This window comes from Aspergillus mulundensis (assembly GCF_003369625.1).
Source record: "Aspergillus mulundensis strain DSM 5745 chromosome Unknown scaffold_0, whole genome shotgun sequence".
Lineage (NCBI taxonomy): Eukaryota > Fungi > Ascomycota > Eurotiomycetes > Eurotiales > Aspergillaceae > Aspergillus > Aspergillus mulundensis.
In genome coordinates, this window is record NW_020797888.1 from 3,291,520 (window position 1) to 3,314,655 (window position 23,136).

The window sequence follows — 23,136 nt, forward strand, 5'->3', positions numbered from 1 at the left end:
ATCTCTTTCTATCCGCATTCCCCCATATCCTCCTTGATCTCCGACTCTACTCTCCTATTTCTTTTATCTTCGAATTTTTTTTTACCCTCCTGGTCCTGATATCCCTGGGTTCCCCGACGTTCTTATGAAGGACGGGAGAAAAGTTCTTCGGTATTCCATGGCTTTTTTCTGTTCGTGGCGAGAGGGAGGAAGTTGTGATGTCTTTAGCTTCTTACCTGCTCGTTATATCGATCGCACGAGTGTAATATAGACTATGACTTCCTCATGGTTTCTAGCAATTTGCGTAGACTGTACGTAGCTCTATCGTGATATGAACATTGTGGCTCTCCTAGAAAGTTGGATACTGCTGCCCGAACAAATCCATCAGACTGTCGAAATTCCCCTCTTGCAACAGATCGACCATGTTCATATCCAACCCCAACGACTGGTCCCAGCTGACATCTTGCCCCATCATCTCGCCTTGGGTATCCAAAGCGTTCTCTCCAAGAAGAGCCGAGTCTGCATTCATCCGCTCATCCTCCAGAAAGTCCTGTGATTGTACACCAGTCGAATAAGACGGTTCCACCCTTCGTCTCTTGCGCGGGTTCATCGTTGACCCCGTTTCTCCCATTACCGCTGACACCTCCCCATTCTCACCCCCCAACCCAGCAAACCCAAGACCCTGCCCATCAGCGCCAGCCGCCGTAGCCAACCCGCCACCGCCACCGCCAGCCCGCCCATCCCCCCTCTCCACAGCCCGAAGAAGCAGCCCCAACGCCCGATGACAATGCCTCGCAGGCTCCCACTGCCCCGCCATACTCTTCAAGATCGCCAAGCAAGCCTCGATCTCGGCACACCCCTTCGCAAGAACATACTGGCCCAGCTGGCACGCGAACGCGAGCACGAGGCCCGCCATCCACGCGGCGCTTAGGAAGCCCGGCCAGAAAAGCGCCTGCCCTGCGTCTTTTTGCGTCGTCAGGGCGGAGAGGATGTGGCGCGCTGCGGAGATGCAGGATTGTAGGGCGGATGCGAATTCCGGTGTGCTGCTGGGGAGGGAGAGGGAGGGGCGGTGCAGGAGTAAGAGGAGGTGGTGGTAGAGGATTGTGAAGAAGGGGGTGTAGTTGAAGGGTTTTTCGAGGTCGGATGAGGCTCCTGCGGTTTCTTTGCTGCTGCGTAAAGATGCGGATGTGGACGGCTGTGGCACTGGCGGGGCAGGCAAGTCGAGTCCATTCCACCATTTATGCACAGAGGTCGTCAGCAATAGCACAGATGTCTGGGATATCGAGCGCACGTAGATGGACTTGTGGAAGAGCTCGAGGGCTTCGCCGGTGAGTTTGCCCGACTGGACGTAGCTTGCGAAGGGGGTTTCCTTCCTTGTGCGCTCGGCTTCTGCTGCTGCTTCTGCTTCGTTCGGTGTCTCTTTTGGATTCGCGGAGTTTGCTGTTGGCAGATGCACCAATGGCCTATGCGCCTCTGGTGCGCCGGGCGGACAAACGTCGATGTCGGAGTCCTGGACACCAAGCGGCAGTCCAAGTGCCTGGCTTAGATACCGATCCAGCGCGTATGCGCTCCAGAAGATACGCTTGCGGAGATGCCGGTGCTGTGAGGACGCAGACGCGGAGAGTTCCCTGTACCGGAATGGACATCTGTGTAGCCCGGCGTGCAGCATTGAGCGTAGCATGCACCCGCCCACTGTGGATGCGGTGCGCAGGGACATGGTTGCCACGAGGTACAATTGCGCTGCGAGCAAGGCCTGCAGGGAGAGGAGGTCATGCCGCGCAGTCAGTGGTGTGAGGAGGGTGTGGATGCTGGCGCTTATGGGCGGTTGGATGTGACATTCCGGGGGGAGTTGCAGTTCAGGAGAGACCAAACTCGCGAGATGGAAGATGCATTGGAAGATTGCCGTCCAGGCGGTTGAGGTGATTTCCTTGTGCTGGTTCTTGTCGCCGGCCTCAATTCCGTCCCCGTTCCCGTCCCCAGAACCCCTATACAACCCCTCCATAGCCCTCAAAAACGTCGGCCCATGCAAGAACGGAAACAGCGGATGCCACACTTTAAAGTACACCATCATCAAATCCCTCGCTAGCGATTGCGGCGGGGCTAGGCCCAGCACGCACGCGATGGAGGAGTCATATTCCCACCGTGAGACTGGCGTTTCTTCGGACTCGCCGTGTGGACTGTTCCGGTGCAGACCGTGTAATGTGTCTTCGCTTCCCACTAGTGTGTCCTCCGGCTGGGGGAATTCGCGCGATGTTGAGCCGAATGCGCGGCGGACGGTGTTGATGAAGAAGACGCCGCTGGAGGAGCCGACGAATTGGCTTTCTTGGGGTGAGTGGGCTGTCAAGGAGCCGATTTCGGGGGTTTCCATGGTTGATGGGGTTTTGTTACATTTTTGGGTGTGAGATGGGAAAGGGAAGAAAAGAAAATTAAAAGAGAAGTTGAAGTTGATATGGACCAGTCGGAGGAAGTTTGTCCGGTGCCTAGGGAGCCGTTGCGAAATATATACAACAAGAGGAAACATATCGGATCATATCATATACCTAGGCCACGCTTTACAAAATATAATGACAATATCTACGATTTATAAAACTGCGTCATATCAACCCTCAACTTCTCATACCCCATCGCAATCTCCCTACTAAGAGCCTCGTCCGTCTCAGCCTTCACACAAAGCTGGAAGAACGGATCTTTCTCCCTTGCTGTCTCGGCATCCTGATGTAGTCGCGCAAAGTTCTCCCTCGACATCGGGTCGATGATATCCGTCCAGATCTTTTTGCGGATCTCCGCGTACTTGTCTAGAATGTCTTCGTCTGCGACACCCTTGTGGATGCCGAGTAGCGCGTCGTAGAGGCTACCAACGTCTGCAATTCCACCGGTGAGACCGAGGCCGCCACTGTTTGTTGCAGATTAGCTGTCTGTGCAAATTAGAAGAGCTGTTGGACGGGAGACATACAAAGGGTTACACAGATGCGCCGCATCGGCTGCAAGAATTACGCGCCCGACGCGGAATGACTGTGCGCAGCGCTGCTGCAATTTGTATGGCGAAATATTGGTGATCTTGTACTCGTGTGGTTTTGGGTGGGTGGGCAGGATCTCTTCATAGCGCTTCGGTTGGCGTGCGATGTATTCTTCACGCGTAAGGTTGGGGATGTCCTTGTATGTGACGCGATAGAGGCCGTCGTTTGTGACGCGTGCGACCATGTATAAATTATCTGGGTGGATGATGAAGTTGGAATCTGACGGGAAGACTTTGGTAAAGTCGTAGTAGACCTACACTGCATCAGTATTGGGCGGACTGATATAGGAAAGGTCTTACATTTGTAGCGATGATTTGCGCATTCAGTGTTTCGCCAGGGTATTCAGATCCAAAAAGCTCTCTGCGAACCGTACTGCTCGCCCCGTCGCATCCGACAATATAGTCTGCGGTTAAATGTTGCTGGCCGTTTGGAGTCTCAACATCTACCCAGGCGTGATCCGCTTCTTGTCCGACTTTCACGACACGATGAGACCATTTGAGTTGCGCCGTGGGTTGGCGCTGAAGATGCTCCACCAATAGCTCACCGAGCAGGTCGAGCGGAAGAACCACCATGCGATGCGGATAGTCTGCAGGGAGATGTTCGGTCGTGTTGCCCGCAACAAACGTGGCATCCGGTTTGCGCCAGGCCATAGTCTTGAAGGTGAAACCGCGGGTTTTTACGTCCTCTAGGACACCTGCGCGGTCGAGCTCGTAGGCAGCTGGAGAGGCATAATGTGCTGCGCGCGGTTGGTCGCTAACTTTGGTCTCAGCGTCCAAAAGCTCGACTTGCACGCCTTGTTTGGAGAGCAAAAGGCCAAGGAGAAGTCCCGAGGGACCAGCACCGACGATGATAATCTACATGGGGTTAACAGAATTCTTGAACGAATTTGAAGACCAACCTTCTTGAGCGCCATGTCCGCGTTACTTGATTGACTATCCAAAGAAACATCTGATGTCTTTGTCGCGGGGTATTTTGGTCCTTAACTTGCCAACTCCAAGCGAGCCCCTAGGTATGCATGATGCGGGGCTGTGGAGGCCGGGGAGAGCCCCAACTCGGGGAGTACGCCGTTGACACCAGCGGATGCGGGGAACAAACAGAGCGCGGCGAATGACTTTACGGACAGGCTACCACAGAAACTGCTGCTGGAAGTTGACCGAGGGAGCTCCACTCCATGCACTCACGCTCGGTTGTACCTCCGGACTCTCACGTTGCGTCTGTGGAGAGTCTTGCGGAAGTCTAAGCTCTTCTTGAATTGCCGGAATAGAAACATCATTCCGATCGATTCTAGGCGTAGAGGTAGAAGTAGAAGCACCTCCCGGCACTGGTTGCTGGGAATCCGCCTGCCAGGCCCGAATTTCCTGTACAGATCGTAGCGGAAATAGCTTCCAATGCTCGCTGCCCCGTTTTGACAACCGGAGCTGCGCCGGGGAACCATGATGTGGGACTGGGATAGCGTCTGACAGCTGAGCGTCAGATACCTGATGTAGAAGGCCCAGGAGAAGGTTCTCGGTTTCTTGGAGACGGCGTTCGAGAGCTTCGAAGTAGCCTTTCGCGGGACCCCTTGACATTGCTATCAGTGGCACGTTTTCATGGAACCAATGCAGGTAAACATACCGTTTTAGTTGTTCAGGCCAGTCGCAGGTTCGCCGATGCTCGAGACATTGTAGACATTGCGGTCTTTACCTCGTCAGTCATGGTTCCTCGTGCCCGTTATGCGCTTACCGATTCCCACTGCACTGAAGGATTAGCCAGGCTTCTGCTAGGGAGAGATCCTTACCTTTTGCTTCCGATGACGGCAGGAGTTACAGGCCGTTGTGATACGTGATTGTGATCGAGCAGGCATTTTGACGAGAGACGATGATTGCGTCGATGAGGAAGAAGACTCAGATCTCGCGTCGAGATTCGAATCACGTGACCTTGCCCCTGTTGCTCTGTCTCTCTGATTCTTCAAGCAATGCAGGAGAGGAGAGACCTAACCCTAGGTCTTTGCCATAGCCGATGGTAGCTTTCTCTCCTCGAAGCCTCTAGCACGAAGTCCGTGAACATGACCTGACGCTCTTGTTGGAGAGGGTGGATCGGCTCAACGGATCAGCCGTCGGCAATGGTTCTGCCGGTCTACAACTGGAAACATAAAAGGACATCGGCCTCCTCTTTGAGATACTCTCACTCATCGTCAATACCCACCAGACAAAATGCATAGAATCGCGTCGATTCCTGGCGACGGCATTGGCCCTGAAGTGGTCTCGGCCACCATCCAAGTTGTCAACAAGCTGGCCTCCAAACTGGGCTTCGAGATCGAATTCACCCACATCCCATGGGGAACCGCCTACTACAAGGAACACGGCCAGTTCATGTCCGACGATGCTCTGGATGTCCTCCGCGAGTTTGACGCCAGTCTTTTCGGTGCTGTCGGTGATCCCGGTACGCTTCGTCGTCCCTCCAGTGTCGCGAGAATGCTAACCGTATAGACGTCCCTGATCATCTTTCCCTCTGGGGGCTGCTCTTGAAGATCCGTAGCCCTCTCCAGCTATACGCCAACGTTCGTCCTGTTCGGACATTCCCCGGCACCAAGAGTCCTCTCAACACAGCCAAGAACGGCATTGACTGGGTGCTCGTTCGGGAAAACTCCGAGGGCGAGTACTGCGGACAAGGTGGACGCAGCCATATCGGGCACCCATGGGAAGCAGCCACCGAGGTTGCGGTCTTTACCCGTGTTGCCATCGAGCGTATCATGCGCTTCGCCTTTGAAATAGCGCGCTCACGACCACGCAAGAAGCTCACGGTGGTGACCAAGAGCAATGCCATGCGTCACGGTATGGTTCTATGGGACGAAGTGGCTGCAGAGGTAGCGAAAGACTTCCCGGATGTCGACTGGGATAAAATGCTGGTTGACGCAATGACGATCAGAATGGTCGCTGAGCCTGACTCGCTGGACACCATCGTCGGGACGAACCTGCACATGGATATTCTGTCGGATCTGGCAGCTGGTTTGGCTGGTTCGATTGGCGTTGCGCCGTCCGCGAACCTCGATCCAACAAGGAAGAACCCTTCGTTATTTGAACCGGTTCATGGAAGTGCCTTTGATATCACGGGCAAGGGAGTTGCGAATCCGGTGGCTACTTTTTGGTCTGCTGCGGAGATGCTTACTTGGTTGGGCGAGAAGGTGGCTGCGGATAAGCTGATGGCGTGTGTTGAGCGAGTCTGCGAGGCTGGCATCCTCACGGCGGATCTGGGGGGAAAGGCGAAGACACAGGATGTGGTTGATGCTGTTTGTGCAGAGATTGATCGACTATAAACACAATAGACTTCTTTGGCAATAGACTATAACAACAATTAGGCTCCGGCTACATGTCCGTTACCGTAGAGGGCCAGAGGATTACCTAGAAGTGGAAGTAGCAAGTGTCTTTCTACTTGCCTTTCTACTTGCCCGTTTGATGCCGCCATTCACCATCTACCCCTCTACCCCTCTACGGTATTACAACCAATCGTCTTCAGCCGCCTCAACTCCTCACCGCAAGTCTGCCTTCTGTGAGTTGTCTATGTCATTTCGCAAGAAAGCCTGCCCGCAGAAGGGTGGCTTCAATTGGCTGGCAACAACGAGGCTGAATCGCAACTCCTTCGCCAAATCGACTCAGCCTTCCTCGACAATTTCTCTCACCGTCTCGACATGCCACTTCCCTTCATATTTATGCACGAATGATTCTTCCATTACCGGGACTCCAGCACGTTCGACGAGCTATCTAACCCCCATCTTGTGTAATGTGCTTCAAACGCTGACGAGCATCCTTTAGCAGGCTGCTCTTGATTACGACAAACTGCGAAACCATTATTCAGAGCCATGTTCAAGCAAAGAAAGATATCCCATGACCTACTTTCATCTACCGGTCGGGACGAACTAGGTCATCGTGAACAAACACCACAGCAAGGCGAACCGGTCGACCGTTACACAGTCGGATGGATCTGCGCGTTACAAGAGGAGTACGACAGTGCCTGCCGGATGCTAGACGAGGAGTTTGATGACCCAGTGGAACTCGACGCGTCGGATGACAATACCTATACATTTGGTCGTGTCGGGTTCCACCATGTCGTTGTTGGATGCCTTCCAGCAGGCCGATATGGGACCAACTCGGCGGCTTGTGTGGCTCGAGATATGATGCGCAGCTTTCCTAGCCTCAGGTCTGCTCTAATGGTTGGCATTGGCGGAGGCTTGCCGACATTAAGCAATGACATCAGACTCGGGGACGTGGTCGTTAGTATGCCCAATGGTGTCTTCGGCGGCGTGGTTCAATATGATTTGGGAAAGAGGCTACCCAATGGTGACTTTCAACGAACTGGTCATCTGAATGCCCCTCCGAATAAACTTCTAGGAGTAATACCGGAGATTCGCAAGCGCTACAATGACCCGAGAAAGCCGGATGCGATTGCCGAGCATCTCCGGCGCATGGATGATATGCCTGATTATCGGCGGCCTGCCCATGACCACCTCTTCCAGGCTCACTACACCCACCAGGGGGGCGATAGCTGCCTTTCATGTGACCCTAGTCAATTGATCCAACGAGAGGAGCGCAAGGGTCGCGTCGTGGGAGTGCACTATGGAACAATTGCATCAGGAAACTCGGTAATCAAGGACGCTGCTGTACGAAGCGAATTAGCCAAGTCTGATATGAACCCCTTGTGCTTTGAGATGGAAGGGGCTGGATTGATGAACAATCTACCCTGCTTGGTGGTCCGCGGAATCTGTGACTATTCGGACTCCCACAAAAACGACGTCTGGCATAAATATGCAGCACTAGCAGCAGCAGCATATGCCAGAGAGCTCCTGATTGTACTGAAGCCGACTAAAGTTGCTTCGATGCCTTCATGGGCCGTTGAAGTCAAGACCTGTATGTACACCATTCGTTTCCCGACATACAAACAACTATGGCCTGCTAACCAGCTTTCAGCGATTGAATGTATCTCCGGCCACATGCAAGAAGTCCAAACATCCTTTGATGAGGACCGACTACATCGCTGGCTTTGTCCGCCAGACCCATCGACAAATTTCAATGCTGCAATAATGTCTTTAGCACCAGGGACCGGCACCTGGCTACTGAACAGCAAAGCCTACAAGATCTGGAAAGGCAACAGAGGCTTAGAAGCTACGCCAGTCCCGCCGATCTGGCTTCGTGGAATTCCAGGTAGCGGAAAGACCGTTTTGAGCTCCTCGATAATTGAAGACTGCGCCGGGCTAGTATCTTCGCCGACGACTTCCTTGCTATACTTCTTTTTTGACTTCACGGATGCGGAGAAACGTACACACGATGCAATGGTTCGGTCATTCGTCTGGCAATTGGCTGGCCAGGGTTCAAACGAAATGAGAATCCTAAGTGAGCTTTTCAGTCGCTGTAACGGTGGGAGAGCTCAGCCTTCAAGGAAACACCTATATAACACGTTCGGCGATATGGTTAAAGGGAAGAAGGACATCTACATCGTCATTGATGCTCTTGATGAGTGTACAGACAGAAAAAATGTCATGTGGCTTATGCAGAAGTTTACATCATGGTGGAAAGCCGAATTGCACTTGTGCGTTTCCAGCAGACAAGAAAAGGACATAAACAAAGTCCTTCAACAAATTGTCCCAGAAAATGGACGTATCGTGTTGGACAAGGAAAGAGTCAATGCCGATATACACCATTACCTTCGTCGGAGACTGCAAGTCGATGAAGGGTTCGATAAGTGGAGGAAACTACCAAACACGGCTCAAGAAATTGAGAGGAAGATAATGGACAAAGCCGACGGAATGTGAGTCACTCTAATCTAGCCAACGAGAATGATCTTATTGATAGTATCCTAGGTTTCGCTGGGCAGTATGTCAGCTCAACTCCATTCGGGGATGCTTGGACCTTCCGATGCTCCGAGATACACTCTCCTCCCTCCCTGACACAATGGAGGAGACGTACTCTAGGATCCTTTCTACTATTGCCGACAGTCACAAGAACTACGCTCTGAGGATTCTCCAGTGGCTAGTTTACGCAGTTCGGCCGTTAATGATTGAAGAGATAATCGATGTTCTCGCAGTCAGCTTTAATGAGGAAGGACATGCATTCGACCCACGAAACCGCCTTCTAGATGTTGAAGATATTCTATCCATATGCTCCAGCCTGGTTACAATTGAAAAGTCTGGGCAGGGATTGTTAGTCAAGCTGTCCCATCTCTCTGTCCGGGATTATCTCGTGTCAAGTCATACCCAAGCGTTTTTCAGAAACTCAATGGAAAGCGAAACCGCCAATACAGCAATATCTTCCATTTGTTTGAGGTATATCCTCCAACTTGATACCAATTGCTATTCGGACCGAAGAATTAGGGAGAGGTTTCCGCTGACAACATATGCGGTTATGCATTGGCCGATACATGCTCGCGCTGCCGGAGAAGGGTCGGCTAGTGTGTTACGGCTCATCGAAGAACTCTTTCTTCTCCAGGATGAATCATTTTGCACTTGGGTCTGCCTTTACAAAAACAGTGTATCGTCCGGGTGGAAAGATCATGTCCGAGCCCGCAAGGACAGATTACCTTTGTTCTATGCGTCGCTGCTTGGCTTAACGGGGGCAGTGAAGCTTATCCTTGACAAGGGGATAAGCCCCAACTTGTACGACGCCGACGTTGGGACCCCCCTACAAATAGCTTTGCATCAAGGCAACATCGATATTGTAGAATGCTTACTCGCCCGGGGGGCTGACCCCAACCTCAAAAGTGGAGTATTTGAAAGTCCTCTGGTTGAGGCTATGTCTCAGGATCGTGAACACATCGCGGTTCGGCTTATCGAGTATGGCGCCAATCCAAGCCAAACTTGCGTCGAACACGGCTGCGCTTTGAACATGGCATTGGCGAAGAATCTCGCTACAGTGGCCCGTTGCCTGCTGGACAAAGGAGCCAATCCAAACGCCAACTACAAGCCTCACGGCACTCCCCTTCAGATCGTGTCAGAAAACGGAAACGAACAAATGTTGCAATGGCTCCTTGACAAGGGAGCCAATCCAAACATCTACCGCGGAAAAGCCGACAGCCCATTGCAGAAAGCACTTTACTATTCCCGCCCGCAGATTGTGGACGTGCTGCTGCGATCTGGAGCAGAGGCAATTCCGAGTATATGCGGCCCAGCGTTGGAGCGGGCAGCTTATGATGGGCGTCTTGAGATGGTGCGCGTCTTGATATCAGCCTGTTCACACGCAAACTCCTGCAAGGGTCACTGGGGCGTTGCTCTGTGGATGGCGTCTAGCTCGGGGCACGAACAAATCGTGCGCTTATTGCTTCAGAAATATGCGCATATGCCCGCTGACTTTGTTGGTCTTGCCCTCGAATGGGCTACTGTGAGAAATCACCATGGCATTGTGAAACTATTGCGCCAAAGATGAGAATACCAGTATTGCACTCGAGGCCGCTAAGTCTGCGGTCCTGTTTGCACACTGGAGAACCCACTACCTAACCTACTAGACTCTGCCGGTCCACAGTCTTTATACTGACTTGCGACCAGTCCGGAGCTCAATATACATCTAGGTCTAGCTTCCTTGCCCTGCGGTGTCTATTGGTGGGATCATATTTGTTCATATTTGGCCTAGGCCGAATTGCAAAATCTCCGAAGCGGCCACCCTTGTCGATGCTCGCTTGGCCATGACACCTCTCCAATCTCACCTACTTGCTTGGCCGCCCAGCTGCTTCCCCTTATATTCCTTTCCTATAAGTTGCGGGCAAGAAGAAATACTTGCAAATAGCACCACCGCGATGCACTTTGTACGGACAACCGCTATCACGATTCTGGCTCTAGGGCTCAGCTTCATCTCACCAAGTCAAGCTCTGACCAGCGAGTCCGGATTACTACCTACCTACGACTACGTGATCGTTGGAGCTGGGGTCTCAGGTCTTACAGTAGCCAACCGCCTGTCGGAAAATGAAAGTCTCAGTATTCTCGTCATCGAAGCAGGTGAATTGTAGGGTCACTTCTATCCAGCTTATTATTAAAAAATGGCATACTGACAGCCTCAGTGATCAAGATGAGGATTACATCCTGATTCCCGGCTTGGCTGGGACCGGCATCGGATCAAAATACGACTGGAACTTAACCTATGTGGGAAATCCAGACTTGGGAAACCGCAGTGTCTCCATTCCGTTGGGCAAAGCGGTTGGAGGCTCGAGTTTGCTCAATCGCATGACCTTTGACCGTGGGTCGAGGGCTGATTATGACCGTTGGAAGACGCTGGGCAATTCCGGCTGGGGATGGACAGATCTGTTTCCCTTCTTCAAAAAGGTAGGAATACGGTCCAAGTACCATTGAACCGTTTACTGAATGAGCATTGCGTAGAGTGAGAACTTCACTCCCCCGACTAGCGACATCATTGATGAGTGGAACGTCACCTACGACCAATCAGTCCATGGAACCACAGGAAACGTCCAGTCCAGCTATGCTCCCTGGATATGGCCATCGACGAAGCATTTCATTAGTGCTGTTACTGACCTTGAGGTTCGTATTCCCCTGGACGGTGCGAGCGGCGATGCCCTCGGTGGATTCTTCGTTTCGCATAATCAGGATCCGGTCACTGCTACTCGGAGCGATGCCCGTAGGGCGTATTGGGACCCAGCATCCGGGAGGCCAAACCTTCAATTGGTCACTGGTCGGAAGGTCACAAAGCTGCTAAATCGACAGACTGCTCGTGGAGTGCAGATCACAGGAGTCGAGGTATGTACATCAGCCCTAACCTCTCTTAAGAGAATCGTGACTCATTGATTGATCAGTTTGCGCCATCTCCTTACGCTCAACGGAGTATCGTCCATGCCCGCAAGGAGGTAATTCTTGCTGCCGGAGCTATCCACTCACCCCAACTGCTCCAGCTCTCTGGTATAGGTGACCCGGCACTCCTCGCGAGGCACAACATCTCCACCGTCTCCAATGTCCCAGGCGTCGGCCGTAACTTCCAGGACCATCTTTACGTTCCGGTGGTCTTTTCATGTGGGTTACGTCCTAGCCATCTAAGTATCTGCATTAATAGTGATTACCAGTCGACTTCCCCCTGACAGCCACTAACCTCACCACGAACAGCACATTCGCGGCCGAATCCCTGGCTCTATATCACACTGACCAGACGGGCCCGTACGCAGACGCAACGGGAGATTTTCTTGCCTTCCTGCCTACAGCAAATTTCACATCTCAAACGAGCGCTATACAGCAGCTCGCCCAATCCCAACATACCACATTGTATCTCGACCCCGATACCCCGGCTACGCTAGCACGCGGCTACGCCTCCCAACATGAGCTCCTCACCACCGGCCTCGCCGCTGAAAATGAAGCCCAGCTCGAAATCATCTGGTCAGACGGCACCTTCATCCTAGGCCTGCAGCACCCCTTCTCGCGCGGCAGCGTGCGTCTCGCATCATCCGACCCCTTCACGCCGCCCCTCGCAGACCCAGCATACCTGCGAAATCCCGTCGACGTGGCTATCCTAGTCGAGGCAATCAAGTACGCGCGATCTCTGGCCCAAACGCCCTCTTTAGCTGCGTTCAACCCTGTCGAACTCGTACCCGGTGGCAACGTTACCTCTGACTCGGATTTGGAGGCGTATATTCGTGGCGCAGCGGATTCTCTTTTCCATCCGTCTGGGACTTGCTCGGTGGGGAGGGTTGAACTTGGCGGCGTTGTTGATACGGATTTTAGGGTGCATGGCGTCAGCGGCCTGAGGGTGGTGGATGCGAGTGTTTTCCCCTTGTTGCCGGCGACGCATATTCAGAGCTCGGTTTATGCGGTTGCTGAGAAGGTGAGATTTCTCTTAATTTTTCTGTCTTCTGGGTCCCAGGCTTTCTTTTCTTATGGGTGTTCGTTGCTGATGATTCCGTTTGGACAGGCTGCGGTGGCAATCTTGTCTTCTTAAGCGACCATTGACGTGATCTGAATAGCATATGAGAGTCCTCGGTGGTCTCATATACCTATATGCTGTGTCAAAGTAGCATAAATGGTCAAAACTATTCTGGGACCAACGGACATCTAGCGACAGCCCTAACGCATTTGAACAGATGTATCCATCTCATGTCTCTATGTACATGGTCTATGCTGTATATACCTACAATATACATACTAAATATTGCCCACAAGTCTTACTAGATCTATCTAAGCAACAACCTTCTCTCTTCTCAATCCTGCAATGTCTCCCTCACTAAGCCCAATCTCCGCCAGGATCTCATCCGTATGCTCTCCCAGCAATGGCGGTGCCCGCCGAATACTCGGCTCAGCATTCGAGTATTTCACCGGCGGCGAGATAACCTTAAGGGGCCCGCAGGCCGGGTGCGCTATTGTTTGGACCATGCCGCGTGCTTGTACTATTGAACACATATCTGTTAGGAACCTGTTATTCCAGCATAAGGGGGGAGGGGAAGTATATACCATGCTCATGCCCCATAGTCCCCAACACATCATTAACAACAGCAAACGGCAGCCCTGAGCCCTCGAGCCTCTTCTGCCATTCGCTTGTGGAGACCTTCCTCGTCTCCGTTTCAATCAGGTCCTCAAGGATCGACCGGTTCGCCACGCGGTCCGAGTTCGTAAGGAAGCGCGCGTCAGAAGCCCACTCAGGCTTGTTGAGACGCGCGCACAGGATCCCAAACAGCTTGTCGTTTGCGCCGCCGACGAAGATATCCCCGTCGGCTGTGGCGAAGGATTGGTAGGGGACGACGGATGCTGTACGGCTCGGGTTAGTGATCATATCCGTAAACCCGAGGTTGATCCACGGTGTATATCCACAACAGTAACACCCAAGAGAAGAGAAGAGCGAACGTACGATGCGCAGTCCCCCACCTCCCACTATCTTTCTGTCCTGAGACCAACGGCCCCTGCCCCATATTCGCCAGCGTCGCAACCTGACAATCACTAAGGCAAACATCCAAATGCTGGCCCTCCCCTTTCCCCTCCGCTCCATCCAGCTTACTCTGCGCGCGCTGCCAAAGCGCCGCAAGAATACTCTGCACCGCATAAAGTCCCGTCGTCAAATCCGTAACCGCAACACCAACCTTCACCGGCGGACCCCCTTTACTCCCCGTCAGATGCGCAAGCCCGAACTCCGCCTCGACCATGACGTCGAAGCCCGGCCGATTGCTGTAGGGCCCTGTCTGGCCGTACCCCGTTATGGACGTGTATATCAGGGACGGGTTTATGGAGCTCAGCGTGGCGTAGTCGAGATTATACTTTTGCAGGCTGTTGGGGAGGTAATTTTCCACGAGGATGTCGGCTTCGCGGGCGAGTCTGTGCAGGATCTTTTGGCCGGCCGTTGATGTGAAGGAGAGGGCCAGCGAGCGCTTGTTGCGGTTTACCTGGGCTCTTGTTAGTACTGGCTACTGCGTTGTATATAGATGGAGATGCTGGGTAGAGGCGTACGGAGAGGTAATACGCGCTCTCGCCCTTGCCTTCTCGGCCGTCGATGTAGGGTGCGTAGGGCGGACCCCAGGCGCGTGTATCATCGCCGCGGACGGGATGTTCGATTTTGATGATGTCTGCGCTGGCCCGGGTTCGTCAGCTCGTTCCCGCAGATTCTGAACGGTGATGTAAGGATGTACCCAAGATCACCGAGGATTTGAGTGCAGTATGGCTATTGAACTGTTAACTTGCGAACAGTATCTTGAAAAGTGGATTGACGTACCCCTGCTAGAACGCGACTGAGATCGAGGACTTTCAGCCCGGCAAGGGGAAGCTTTTTGCTCTTGGGTTTAGTGGCATTGCTTGCAGTTGTCAGGCTGCGTATTGAAGCGCCATTGGGTGCGAAGAGCGTTAATGGGAGGCGCGATAGCAGCATTGCGCATGTGCTTGTTCCGTGTTGACTTGGAGAAACTACGGAGTAGGTTGAAGCTCTAATGAACTCAGTTGGAGAAATTTGGGGAGCCCCACGTGGGTTCAGTCCGACCCCACATTCACCTACGGAGTATTATGCGGAGAAATGATTTTTGGACGCATTGAGTTTGAAAGGGTAAGAAAATTTTGTACTATTCAAAAACGTAAGGTATCATTACAGCATTGGCTTCAGGTCAGCCGCAACCTTGAAGGGGGCCTCGGTCTTGCTGCGGATCTCATCCACAGACACGCCCTCGGCATGCTCAACGAGGGTAAGACCCTCGGTGGTGCTGACCTCAAAGACAGCAAGGTCGGTGATGATCTTGGACACGCAGCGGGGTCCGGTCAGCGGGAACGAGCACTGAGACAGGATCTTGGGGTTGCCCTTCTTGTCGGTGTGTTCCATGGTGACAATAACCTTGGTCTTCTCAGGGTTGGCGACCAGGTCCATGGCGCCACCAACACCCTTGACCTTACCGGGAAGCATGAAGTTGGCGAGATCTCCGTACTGGCTGACTTGCAGAGCACCGAGCATGGTCATGTCAATGCGGCCAGCGCGGATCATGCCGAAACTCTCGTGGGATCCAAACAGGGAGGCACCCTTGCTCAGGGTAACGGTCTCCTTTCCGGGGTTGATCAGATCGGGGTCCTCCTCGCCGGGCTTGGGGTAGCCACCCAGACCCAGGATACCGTTCTCAGCCTGCAAGAAGACCTCAACGCCTTCGGGGAGGTAGGAGGGGGCGATCAGGGGCATTCCGATACCGAGGTTAACGTACATTCCGTCTTCGAACTCCTTAGCGGCACGCTTGACGATACGCTCGCGACGGGCAGTAGCCTCGCCAGAGCCTGAACAGTTAGCTTAGTCGACAATATCCCGAATCATGGTACTCACCAGCCTGGAGCATCTCGCTAGGGTCCTTGGCGAAGGTGAGCTTTTCAATCTGCTTCTTTTCCGTGCTCTTGATAACCTTGTTGACGTAGATGGCCTGAACGTGGATCTCTTCCGGGCGGAGCTCGCCGACCTCGACGATCTCATCAGCCTCAACGATGGTGTACTTGGCGTTTTTGGCCATGGCCTCGTTGAAGTTGTTCTGAGCCTTGCGGAATTGACAGTTGCCGAGCTTGTCAGCCTTGTCGGCCTTGATCAGAGCGTAGTCACCGAAAATCGATTCTTCCAGGATGTAAGCCTTGCCGTTGAATTCGCGGGTCTCCTTGGGCTTGGAGTATTCCGCGACCGTTCCGTCCTTGTTGTAGCGCACGGGGAGTTCACCAGTTTGTACTATTGCAACAATAGGATTAGTATAGTATGTAGGAGGCAAAGAAAAGGACGTACCGATAGTTCCATAAGCAGCAGGGGTATAGAAAGCGGGGACACCAGCGGCACCAGCAGCGCATTTCTCAGCGATGGTGCCCTGGGGGGTCAATTCGAGAGAGAGGTCTCCGCTCAGATACATCTTCTCAAAGACCTTGTTTTCACCGATAAATGAAGCAATCATCTTGCCAATCTGTCCAGACTCGAGCAGCTGGCCGAGACCGGCACCGGGCATACCAGCATTGTTCGAGACAACGGTCAAATCCTTAATGTCGGGACGGTCGCGGACGGCGTTAATCAGAGTGTTGGGGACACCGGAGAAACCGAAACCTCCTACGAGTATCGTGGCCGGGCCCTTCATGTCCTTGACGGCCTCGGCGGCTGAATTGCATCGCTTGTCCACAGCTGGTCGGGAGCATGAGGCGGAGAATTGCCGCCGCCAAACGGCGAACGGGCGGACGACCGCGGGGACGGGTCGTGCCATGATGGAGGTCAACTCTGGGGAGAGAGGAGAGGAAGGAAAGAGATTCGAGGGCGAGGCAATTGGAGAAATAAGAGGAAGACGGGGTGCTCCATATCGGATCGGGGGCGCGTGGGGAATTGCATTCATCCGGCAGTTATCCGGCAAAGAGTCAAGCCGCGCATCCGAATCCGATGCCCGGGGAGAGCTGTCGGCAACGCAGCGGTGACTAAGCTTTGACTCAGCTTAATGCCTCAAGTGTCAGGTGTCGAGCTCCACGGCTTCCCCGGCTCCTCTCCATCTTCCTAACCGTCCCTGGTCTAGTTTTGATTCCGGAGTTGCATTCTGCACGGAGTTTTTCTCGATGTCATACTTCATCAGATCATCTTCATTCTTGAGGAATCTTGATCAATCATCATAAGCGGAGTATAGCTACCCCGCCAAAGCACGCCGTCGCCAGGTCACCGAGGATCCACCTTACCGATGCTCTTTTGGACAGGGCTTGGTGTGGAGGCACTGATACGGTAATACCTGCCAGAATCTCAAGATCTGGAGGTAGGTGAAAGGAATTGCGAAGGAGATCGAGACCAGGAGAGGTACCGGCTCATATTTTTCAATACGTTGTCGACAAGCAGTCACTGACAGGTCTGCAGGATCGTTTCGACATGGATTCCGCTGTCAGTCTCTGAGATGTTGAGCCCTTCCTGGAATGAACATCCGTGAGATATCCCCGTCGGCGACGTTGCGGCGCCCAGGTCACCGAGAGTATTCAAGATGGCCGCCGATCTTGCATCATCCCCGCTTCTTGGGGATGCAAGAAGCAAATACCACGGCGCAGGATTATGCTGCATCTCATACAGCCACCAATCAATCACAGGCCTCGCTTAACCCTTGACGTGCAGCCTGCCAGAGTAAATGGCTTAGTGTACCTTACATCGGCCATACATCAATATGGTGCACGTCTTGCACTCAAGTTTCTCCGGGACGTCTTATAAATAGCCCCTGGCGGACTTACCTGGGGTAGCCCCATCAGACTTCACTTCTGGATTGTCCATACCAGATTCTCTATCGAGCTCTCTATTCACCACAAATCCACCATGTCAGACCACGCAGTATCCACAGCAAAGACCGCCCTGGCTCAGTTGTCATCGCTCGACGCTTCTGATGCAAGCTCTCACCATGAGATCGTTCGACAATGCCAATCCATTGTCGATGCTCTCCAGAGCCCTCTACTGGTGGCTGGAAATCTGATTTCCAGCGTAAGTTCTACTTCAACAATAGACTCAAACTGCTCTGACGCGGTCCGCTAGATCACGATGTATCCCTCTCTGGTGGCCCTTGAGAATTTAGGAGTATTTCAGAAACTCGCTCAGGGTCCCTTGACTGCAGCGCAAATTGCGCAACAGACCGGCGCAGACCATGACCTCGTTGGTGAGCCTGTCCTTAGACCATCTCATATGTTGTAACGGGAATAATGGATTCCTTGATAGTCCGTCTCATGCGAGTCGCAGTAGCATGGGGCTACATCGCCGAAACAGGTCCAGAAAGCTACATCGGAACGCCTGCTTCGAACGTCCTCGCGCACCCCTCCTTTGCAGCCGGTCTCCGCTACTGGTATGTGACTTCCCTTCTTTATTCGGAATATTCCACGATCCAGAGTATGCTAAGACACAGACCAGCCACCTTCTCTGCACAAGCACTCACAACCTCCCTAAGTTCCTCAAGGAAACCAACTACGCCAACCCATCCGGTCACAACGACGGGCTCTTTCAGTACAGCTTCCAGACAAAACTTGGAAACTTCGAATGGAACACCGCGCACCCTGAGCACGAGCGTGACTTTGACATGTTCATGACGATCCCGCGGACCAGTGGCGCGCCGTGGCCTACCCATTTCAACGCAGCAAAACTCATCTTCGAAGACGGCGTGACCATTGACAACACGGCTCCCTTATACGTCGACATCGGTGGCGGATACGGTCAGGACCTGGCACACGTCAAGAAAGATCTTGAGGCTTCCCCTTACACACTGGGCAAGGGGCAGCTTGTCGTCGAAGACCGGCCTGCTGTTATCGATGATGTTCCGGCCGAGATGCGCGATGAGAACTTTACATACGTCAAGCATGACTTCTTCAACGCGCAGCCTGTCAAAGGGGCGCGGGTGTACAGTTTCAAGACGGTGCTGCACAACTGGGCGGATGACCAGGCGGTTGAGATTTTGAAGAACACGGCGCAGAGCTTCACGCCGGGGTATTCGAAGCTTTGGATTTTGGAGCGTGTTGTGCCGGAGACCGGGGCTGATAAGGTCACCGCGTGGCAGGATATGATTATGATGGCGACCCTTGGAGCCCTTGAGCGGACGAGGGAGCAGTGGGCGCAGTTGCTGGCGAAGGCTGGCTTGAAGATTGTCAGTCTGCAGACTATGCCTGATCACTTTGGACTGATCGAGGCTATGTTGGAGTAGAGGGATCTCGTGTCTAGTGCCATCCGCTTTAGTTTTTATGAGCCTAGTGCCCCTTCGCTTTAGTTTTCATGACCGATTTAGGACTCCAGAATGAATTTATGCTTCAACATACAGAACTCATATATACAATCTGCCACTATACACTATACACCATAGTCCATATTGAAAGTAGGAAAGTTACTCCCTAACAAACAAACTCGCAACACCCATTCCCGTACTGGCACACATACTCACAATTCCAACCTCCTTATCGCTCCTCTCCAACTCTGCAAGTAGTGTAGCTGTCTGCCTCGCGCCCGTAGCTCCGATCGGATGACCAAGCGCAATTGCGCCTCCATTCGGGTTGACCTTGGCCATATCGATGTCCAGCTCTCTGATACAGTGGATACTCTGGCTTGCGAACGCCTCGTTGAGCTCGAATATATCCACGTCACTTTGCGAGATCCCGCTGTACTTGTACAGATTCCTGATTGCGTCGATGGGCCCGACGCCCATCTCATCCGGGGCACAGCCTGCAACCTGGGTTCCAGCGAAGCGGGCAATAGGCTTGTACCCGTTTGATTCAGCCCAAGCGCGGCTGGCAAGGATTGTAATCGAGGCGCCATCGGATATTTGAGACCTGATCACAGTTAGTACGAGGAACAGACTAGCATGAACGGGCAAGTTAGTAGGCATACGAGTTCCCAGCAGTCGAAGCGCCCCCCTCCAGAACCGGCTTCAACGCCGCCAACTTCTCAACCGTAACGCCCTTCCTCACCCCATCATCTCTCTCCACGACCTCAAACGCCTCCTCCCCCGTCTCGCCGTCAACCCGAATCGCATTCACCGGCACAATCTCACTAAACCTCCCCTCCTCCTGCGCGCGCCCCGCCTTCCTCTGACTCTCCGCCGCAAACGCATCCTGCTCCCCCCTCCTAACCCCATACCGCCTCGCCACATTCTCGCTCGTCACCAACATCGGCAACAGACAATCGCTCGCATCCTTGACCCCACACCCTACCAACAACGGACTCACATCCCTCGGAATCCCCCGACTGGGGTTATAATTCCTACTCATGCTCTCCACGCCCCCCGCAATCCCCACCTCAATCTGCCCGACGGCAATCGCGTGCGCAATATGCGTGATTGCCTGGAGACTACTACTGCACTGCCTGTTGACCGTGTGGAACGTTGTCTTGCGTGGATCGAACCCCGCGGCATTCAGCGCTGTGCGGCCGGTTTTCGCGAACCCGAGTTCCGCAAGCACATTGCCGATCAGGACGTCGTTTATGCTGTCCGCTGGGATGTTGGCGCGTGCCAGGGAGGCTTGCAGGACGGGGATGAGGATGTCCTCTGGGTGGGAGTCTCGGAAGCCGCCCTTGAAGGCGCGGGTTATGGGGGAGCGGACGGCGGAGAGGAGGACGATGTCGTGCGGGGTCTTTTTGAGGGCGTTGCGGAACATGGTTGCTCTGGGTATATGTGCAGGGAGGGGGGACGAGGTAGACAATGGTGATAGGAGAGAAAAAGTTAGTATATCGGTGTAGGGTGTTTATGGGCTTGTGCTGGGGCTGGTGCGGAGAAGCTTGCAAGTGTGGGGTCAGGATGCCCCATGTGCTTATCTCCGGATTGTAGAAGAGACCAGCGAATCCTAGATTGCCTGGGAGTAATTTCATGTCCATAACCGTGTAGGCACTCGCTGCACGCTATCTCTGTGACTGATGCCGAGGATCGCTCCCAGCCCATGGCCATTGGCTCCGGGTCGATGAGATAGACCGGTGCCTGATGGGACCACCGTACCGCAATCTGTATTCGAGAGCCCCCGCAAACAACATCGTTGCATTGTGCAACTTCCTGTGGTTTCTCAAGTATCCCAAATGAGCTGAGAGTTGATGCACCATGACTTCAACACTCCAAACGCCCAGAAACTTACCAACAGATTACCTAGAACGCGTCTATGCCGGCGTCCTGGGAAAACTGGTGGGGGTCTACATGGGCCGCCCCTTTGAAGGATGGACACACCAACGCATCCTCGCCGAGCTGGGCCACATCCATTACTACGTAAACGACAAACTCAAGGAGCCACTAGTCGTAACGGACGATGACGTCTCCGGAACCTTCCAGTTCATCCGGGCCCTCGAAGAACACGGCGTTTCCGACGACATCACCTCCGAGGACATCGGGCAGACGTGGCTGAACACGGTCATCGAGAACCGGACTATCTTCTGGTGGGGAGGACGGGGCGTGTCAACGGAACATACTGCATTCCTGAATCTCAAAAGCGGCCTCCCTGCGCCGTGGAGCGGATCCAGTCTGACGAACGGCAAAACCGTATCTGAGCAGATCGGGGCGCAGATCTTCATCGATGGCTGGGCTCTCGTCTCGCCGGGGGCACCTGTCCAGGCGGCGAAGATGGCGCGCGCCGCTGGCTCTGTCAGTCACGATGGGGAGTCGGTTTATGCCGCTCAACTGTGGGCCGCCATGGAGGCTGAAGCTTTTTTGTCAAGGGATATAAACTACCTCTTGGATATCGGGCTGTCTGTTATTCCTGAGGACTCGCTGGTAGCCCGCGTTGTTGGTGAGGTGCGCGAGTGGTGTAAAGTTGACGGCGACTGGCTCAAAACAAGAGAGCGCATCGAGGCGATCTATGGATACGACAAGTTCCACGGTGTCTGCCATGTGATCCCTAATCATGCGATTATGGTAATGACTGTGATCTACGCCGGCCATGACTTTGATGAAGCGATGCATATCGTCAATACGTGTGGATGGGATACAGACTGCAACGCGGGAAACGTGGGCTGTTTAGTGGCTGTCATGCTTGGTTTAGCGGCTTTTGAGAGGAAGTACGACTGGAGAGGGCCACTGGCTGATCGAGCACTGCTCTCTACGGCCGAGGTAGGCTATTCCATCAATAATGCCGCTAGGATAGCCATCGACATCGCCAACATGGGCCGGCAACTGGCTGGACATGGCCGTATCCAACCGCCCAAGGACGGCGCTCAGTATCACTTCACCCTACCTGGAAGTGTCTAGGGCTTCGAAGTCATTGGGCCGGAAAGTGACAATGTCAGCGTGAAGCAAGAGTTCGACGAAGATGGAAACTCTGGCCTGGCAATCCATATCCAAAACCTCCGAACCCCAACCACTCCAGTCGAAGTATCGACTCCCGTCTTTGGATCGTCCGAGGAGTTAAAGATGACCTTGTACGAGTTCGTAGGCTCGCCGCTCCTCTACCCCGGCCAGACAGTTTGCGCCAAGTTCCGAAGCACCATCCCATCTGGTGCAGCCAAAATCGGACTGCGGCTGCAGGTATTCGGCGAGAGCGACAGCACCAGGATCCTCGACGGGACTTCCACAACCGCTCTCTCCAGTACACTACAATCAATCACATGGACTATCCCAGACGTAATGGATGGCCGCCCAATCCACAGAGTTGGCCTGTGCATTCAGCCGACTACAGGCCCCGTCAATGGGATCGTCTGGCTAGATAGCCTGCGCTGGGACGGAGCACCACGCATGATCTTCCGCCGTCCGTCCTCTCCAAGCCTCACCCGCGGCCAAGCATGGCATCGCTCCTGGATCAACGGCATGAGCAAGCTCCACACCGACATGGATTCCCACTCGTTCATTCTATCCCATGACACCGGCGAAGGCATCGCCATGTACGGCACAAAAGAGTGGACAGACTACCGGGTCTCTGTGCCCAAGCTGAAAGTCAACCTGGGTGCGCCGGTGGGCGTGGCGATCCGCGTACAAGGCCTGAACCGGTACTATGCGTTACCACTCACCAACACCAATTCAGGGGGACGTCGTGTGGCGCTCGTGAAGGCGAAGGATGAGGACAGGATAACGCTTGCTTCGGTGCCCTTTGAGTGGGCCTTGGATGGCGAGTATGACTTTGCGCTGGAAGCCCAGGGAGCGCGTATTCGTGGAAGGATAAATGGGGTGGACATCACTGCTTCAGATGACCAGTATCTTGGAGGTGGTGTTGGATTGGTTGTTACTGAGGGTGCTATCTGTGTTGACTGTGTTGGGATCTCTCCTTGTGGACCTCGTTGAAGAATATGTTCCTTTAGAGATAAAA

The 23,136-nt window shown here is 53.6% G+C and overlaps 11 protein-coding genes across 11 annotated transcripts; 5 read left to right on the plus strand and 6 right to left on the minus strand.

The window, feature by feature from the left end:
* Positions 1-328: 328 nt before the first annotated feature.
* DSM5745_00824 (transcription factor domain-containing protein) lies at positions 329-2,347 on the minus strand (the record flags this gene model as incomplete). The annotated part of the gene is made up of 1 exon (XM_026742840.1): positions 329-2,347. One exon carries the CDS (start codon positions 2,345-2,347, stop codon positions 329-331), a length of 2,019 nt encoding a protein of 672 aa, XP_026608685.1.
* Positions 2,348-2,553: 206 nt separating this feature from the next.
* DSM5745_00825 (FAD-dependent oxidoreductase) lies at positions 2,554-3,909 on the minus strand (the record flags this gene model as incomplete). The annotated part of the gene is made up of 4 exons (XM_026742841.1): positions 2,554-2,872; positions 2,933-3,249; positions 3,296-3,850; positions 3,895-3,909. 4 exons carry the CDS (start codon positions 3,907-3,909, stop codon positions 2,554-2,556), a joined length of 1,206 nt encoding a protein of 401 aa, XP_026608686.1.
* Positions 3,910-4,120: 211 nt separating this feature from the next.
* DSM5745_00826 (Zn(II)2Cys6 transcription factor domain-containing protein) lies at positions 4,121-4,839 on the minus strand (the record flags this gene model as incomplete). Its single annotated transcript, XM_026742842.1, has 4 exons — positions 4,121-4,556; positions 4,611-4,673; positions 4,719-4,732; positions 4,774-4,839. The coding sequence occupies 4 exons, from the start codon at positions 4,837-4,839 to the stop codon at positions 4,121-4,123; spliced, it is 579 nt and encodes a 192-aa protein (XP_026608687.1).
* A 349-nt stretch (positions 4,840-5,188) lies between these two features.
* DSM5745_00827 (isocitrate/isopropylmalate dehydrogenase family protein) lies at positions 5,189-6,291 on the plus strand (the record flags this gene model as incomplete). Its single annotated transcript, XM_026742843.1, has 2 exons — positions 5,189-5,417; positions 5,465-6,291. The coding sequence occupies 2 exons, from the start codon at positions 5,189-5,191 to the stop codon at positions 6,289-6,291; spliced, it is 1,056 nt and encodes a 351-aa protein (XP_026608688.1).
* A 543-nt stretch (positions 6,292-6,834) lies between these two features.
* Positions 6,835-10,387, plus strand: DSM5745_00828 (uncharacterized protein; the record flags this gene model as incomplete). Its single annotated transcript, XM_026742844.1, has 3 exons — positions 6,835-7,879; positions 7,940-8,777; positions 8,830-10,387. The coding sequence occupies 3 exons, from the start codon at positions 6,835-6,837 to the stop codon at positions 10,385-10,387; spliced, it is 3,441 nt and encodes a 1,146-aa protein (XP_026608689.1).
* Positions 10,388-10,754: 367 nt separating this feature from the next.
* On the plus strand, positions 10,755-12,892 carry DSM5745_00829 (GMC family oxidoreductase; the record flags this gene model as incomplete). Its single annotated transcript, XM_026742845.1, has 6 exons — positions 10,755-10,960; positions 11,016-11,277; positions 11,332-11,706; positions 11,763-11,976; positions 12,027-12,778; positions 12,866-12,892. The coding sequence occupies 6 exons, from the start codon at positions 10,755-10,757 to the stop codon at positions 12,890-12,892; spliced, it is 1,836 nt and encodes a 611-aa protein (XP_026608690.1).
* Positions 12,893-13,128: 236 nt separating this feature from the next.
* Positions 13,129-14,803, minus strand: DSM5745_00830 (CaiB/BaiF CoA transferase family protein; the record flags this gene model as incomplete). The annotated part of the gene is made up of 6 exons (XM_026742846.1): positions 13,129-13,337; positions 13,402-13,695; positions 13,796-14,324; positions 14,389-14,509; positions 14,568-14,599; positions 14,651-14,803. 6 exons carry the CDS (start codon positions 14,801-14,803, stop codon positions 13,129-13,131), a joined length of 1,338 nt encoding a protein of 445 aa, XP_026608691.1.
* Positions 14,804-15,013: 210 nt separating this feature from the next.
* On the minus strand, positions 15,014-16,634 carry DSM5745_00831 (3-oxoacid CoA-transferase; the record flags this gene model as incomplete). The annotated part of the gene is made up of 3 exons (XM_026742847.1): positions 15,014-15,684; positions 15,731-16,117; positions 16,172-16,634. The coding sequence occupies 3 exons, from the start codon at positions 16,632-16,634 to the stop codon at positions 15,014-15,016; spliced, it is 1,521 nt and encodes a 506-aa protein (XP_026608692.1).
* Positions 16,635-17,707: 1,073 nt separating this feature from the next.
* Positions 17,708-19,073, plus strand: DSM5745_00832 (uncharacterized protein; the record flags this gene model as incomplete). The annotated part of the gene is made up of 4 exons (XM_026742848.1): positions 17,708-17,869; positions 17,921-18,041; positions 18,101-18,224; positions 18,290-19,073. The coding sequence occupies 4 exons, from the start codon at positions 17,708-17,710 to the stop codon at positions 19,071-19,073; spliced, it is 1,191 nt and encodes a 396-aa protein (XP_026608693.1).
* A 177-nt stretch (positions 19,074-19,250) lies between these two features.
* Positions 19,251-20,514, minus strand: DSM5745_00833 (thiolase family protein; the record flags this gene model as incomplete). The annotated part of the gene is made up of 2 exons (XM_026742849.1): positions 19,251-19,692; positions 19,751-20,514. 2 exons carry the CDS (start codon positions 20,512-20,514, stop codon positions 19,251-19,253), a joined length of 1,206 nt encoding a protein of 401 aa, XP_026608694.1.
* A 434-nt stretch (positions 20,515-20,948) lies between these two features.
* DSM5745_00834 (ADP-ribosylglycohydrolase family protein) lies at positions 20,949-23,111 on the plus strand (the record flags this gene model as incomplete). The annotated part of the gene is made up of 2 exons (XM_026742850.1): positions 20,949-22,054; positions 22,124-23,111. 2 exons carry the CDS (start codon positions 20,949-20,951, stop codon positions 23,109-23,111), a joined length of 2,094 nt encoding a protein of 697 aa, XP_026608695.1.
* Between the last annotated feature and the right edge of the window lie 25 nt (positions 23,112-23,136).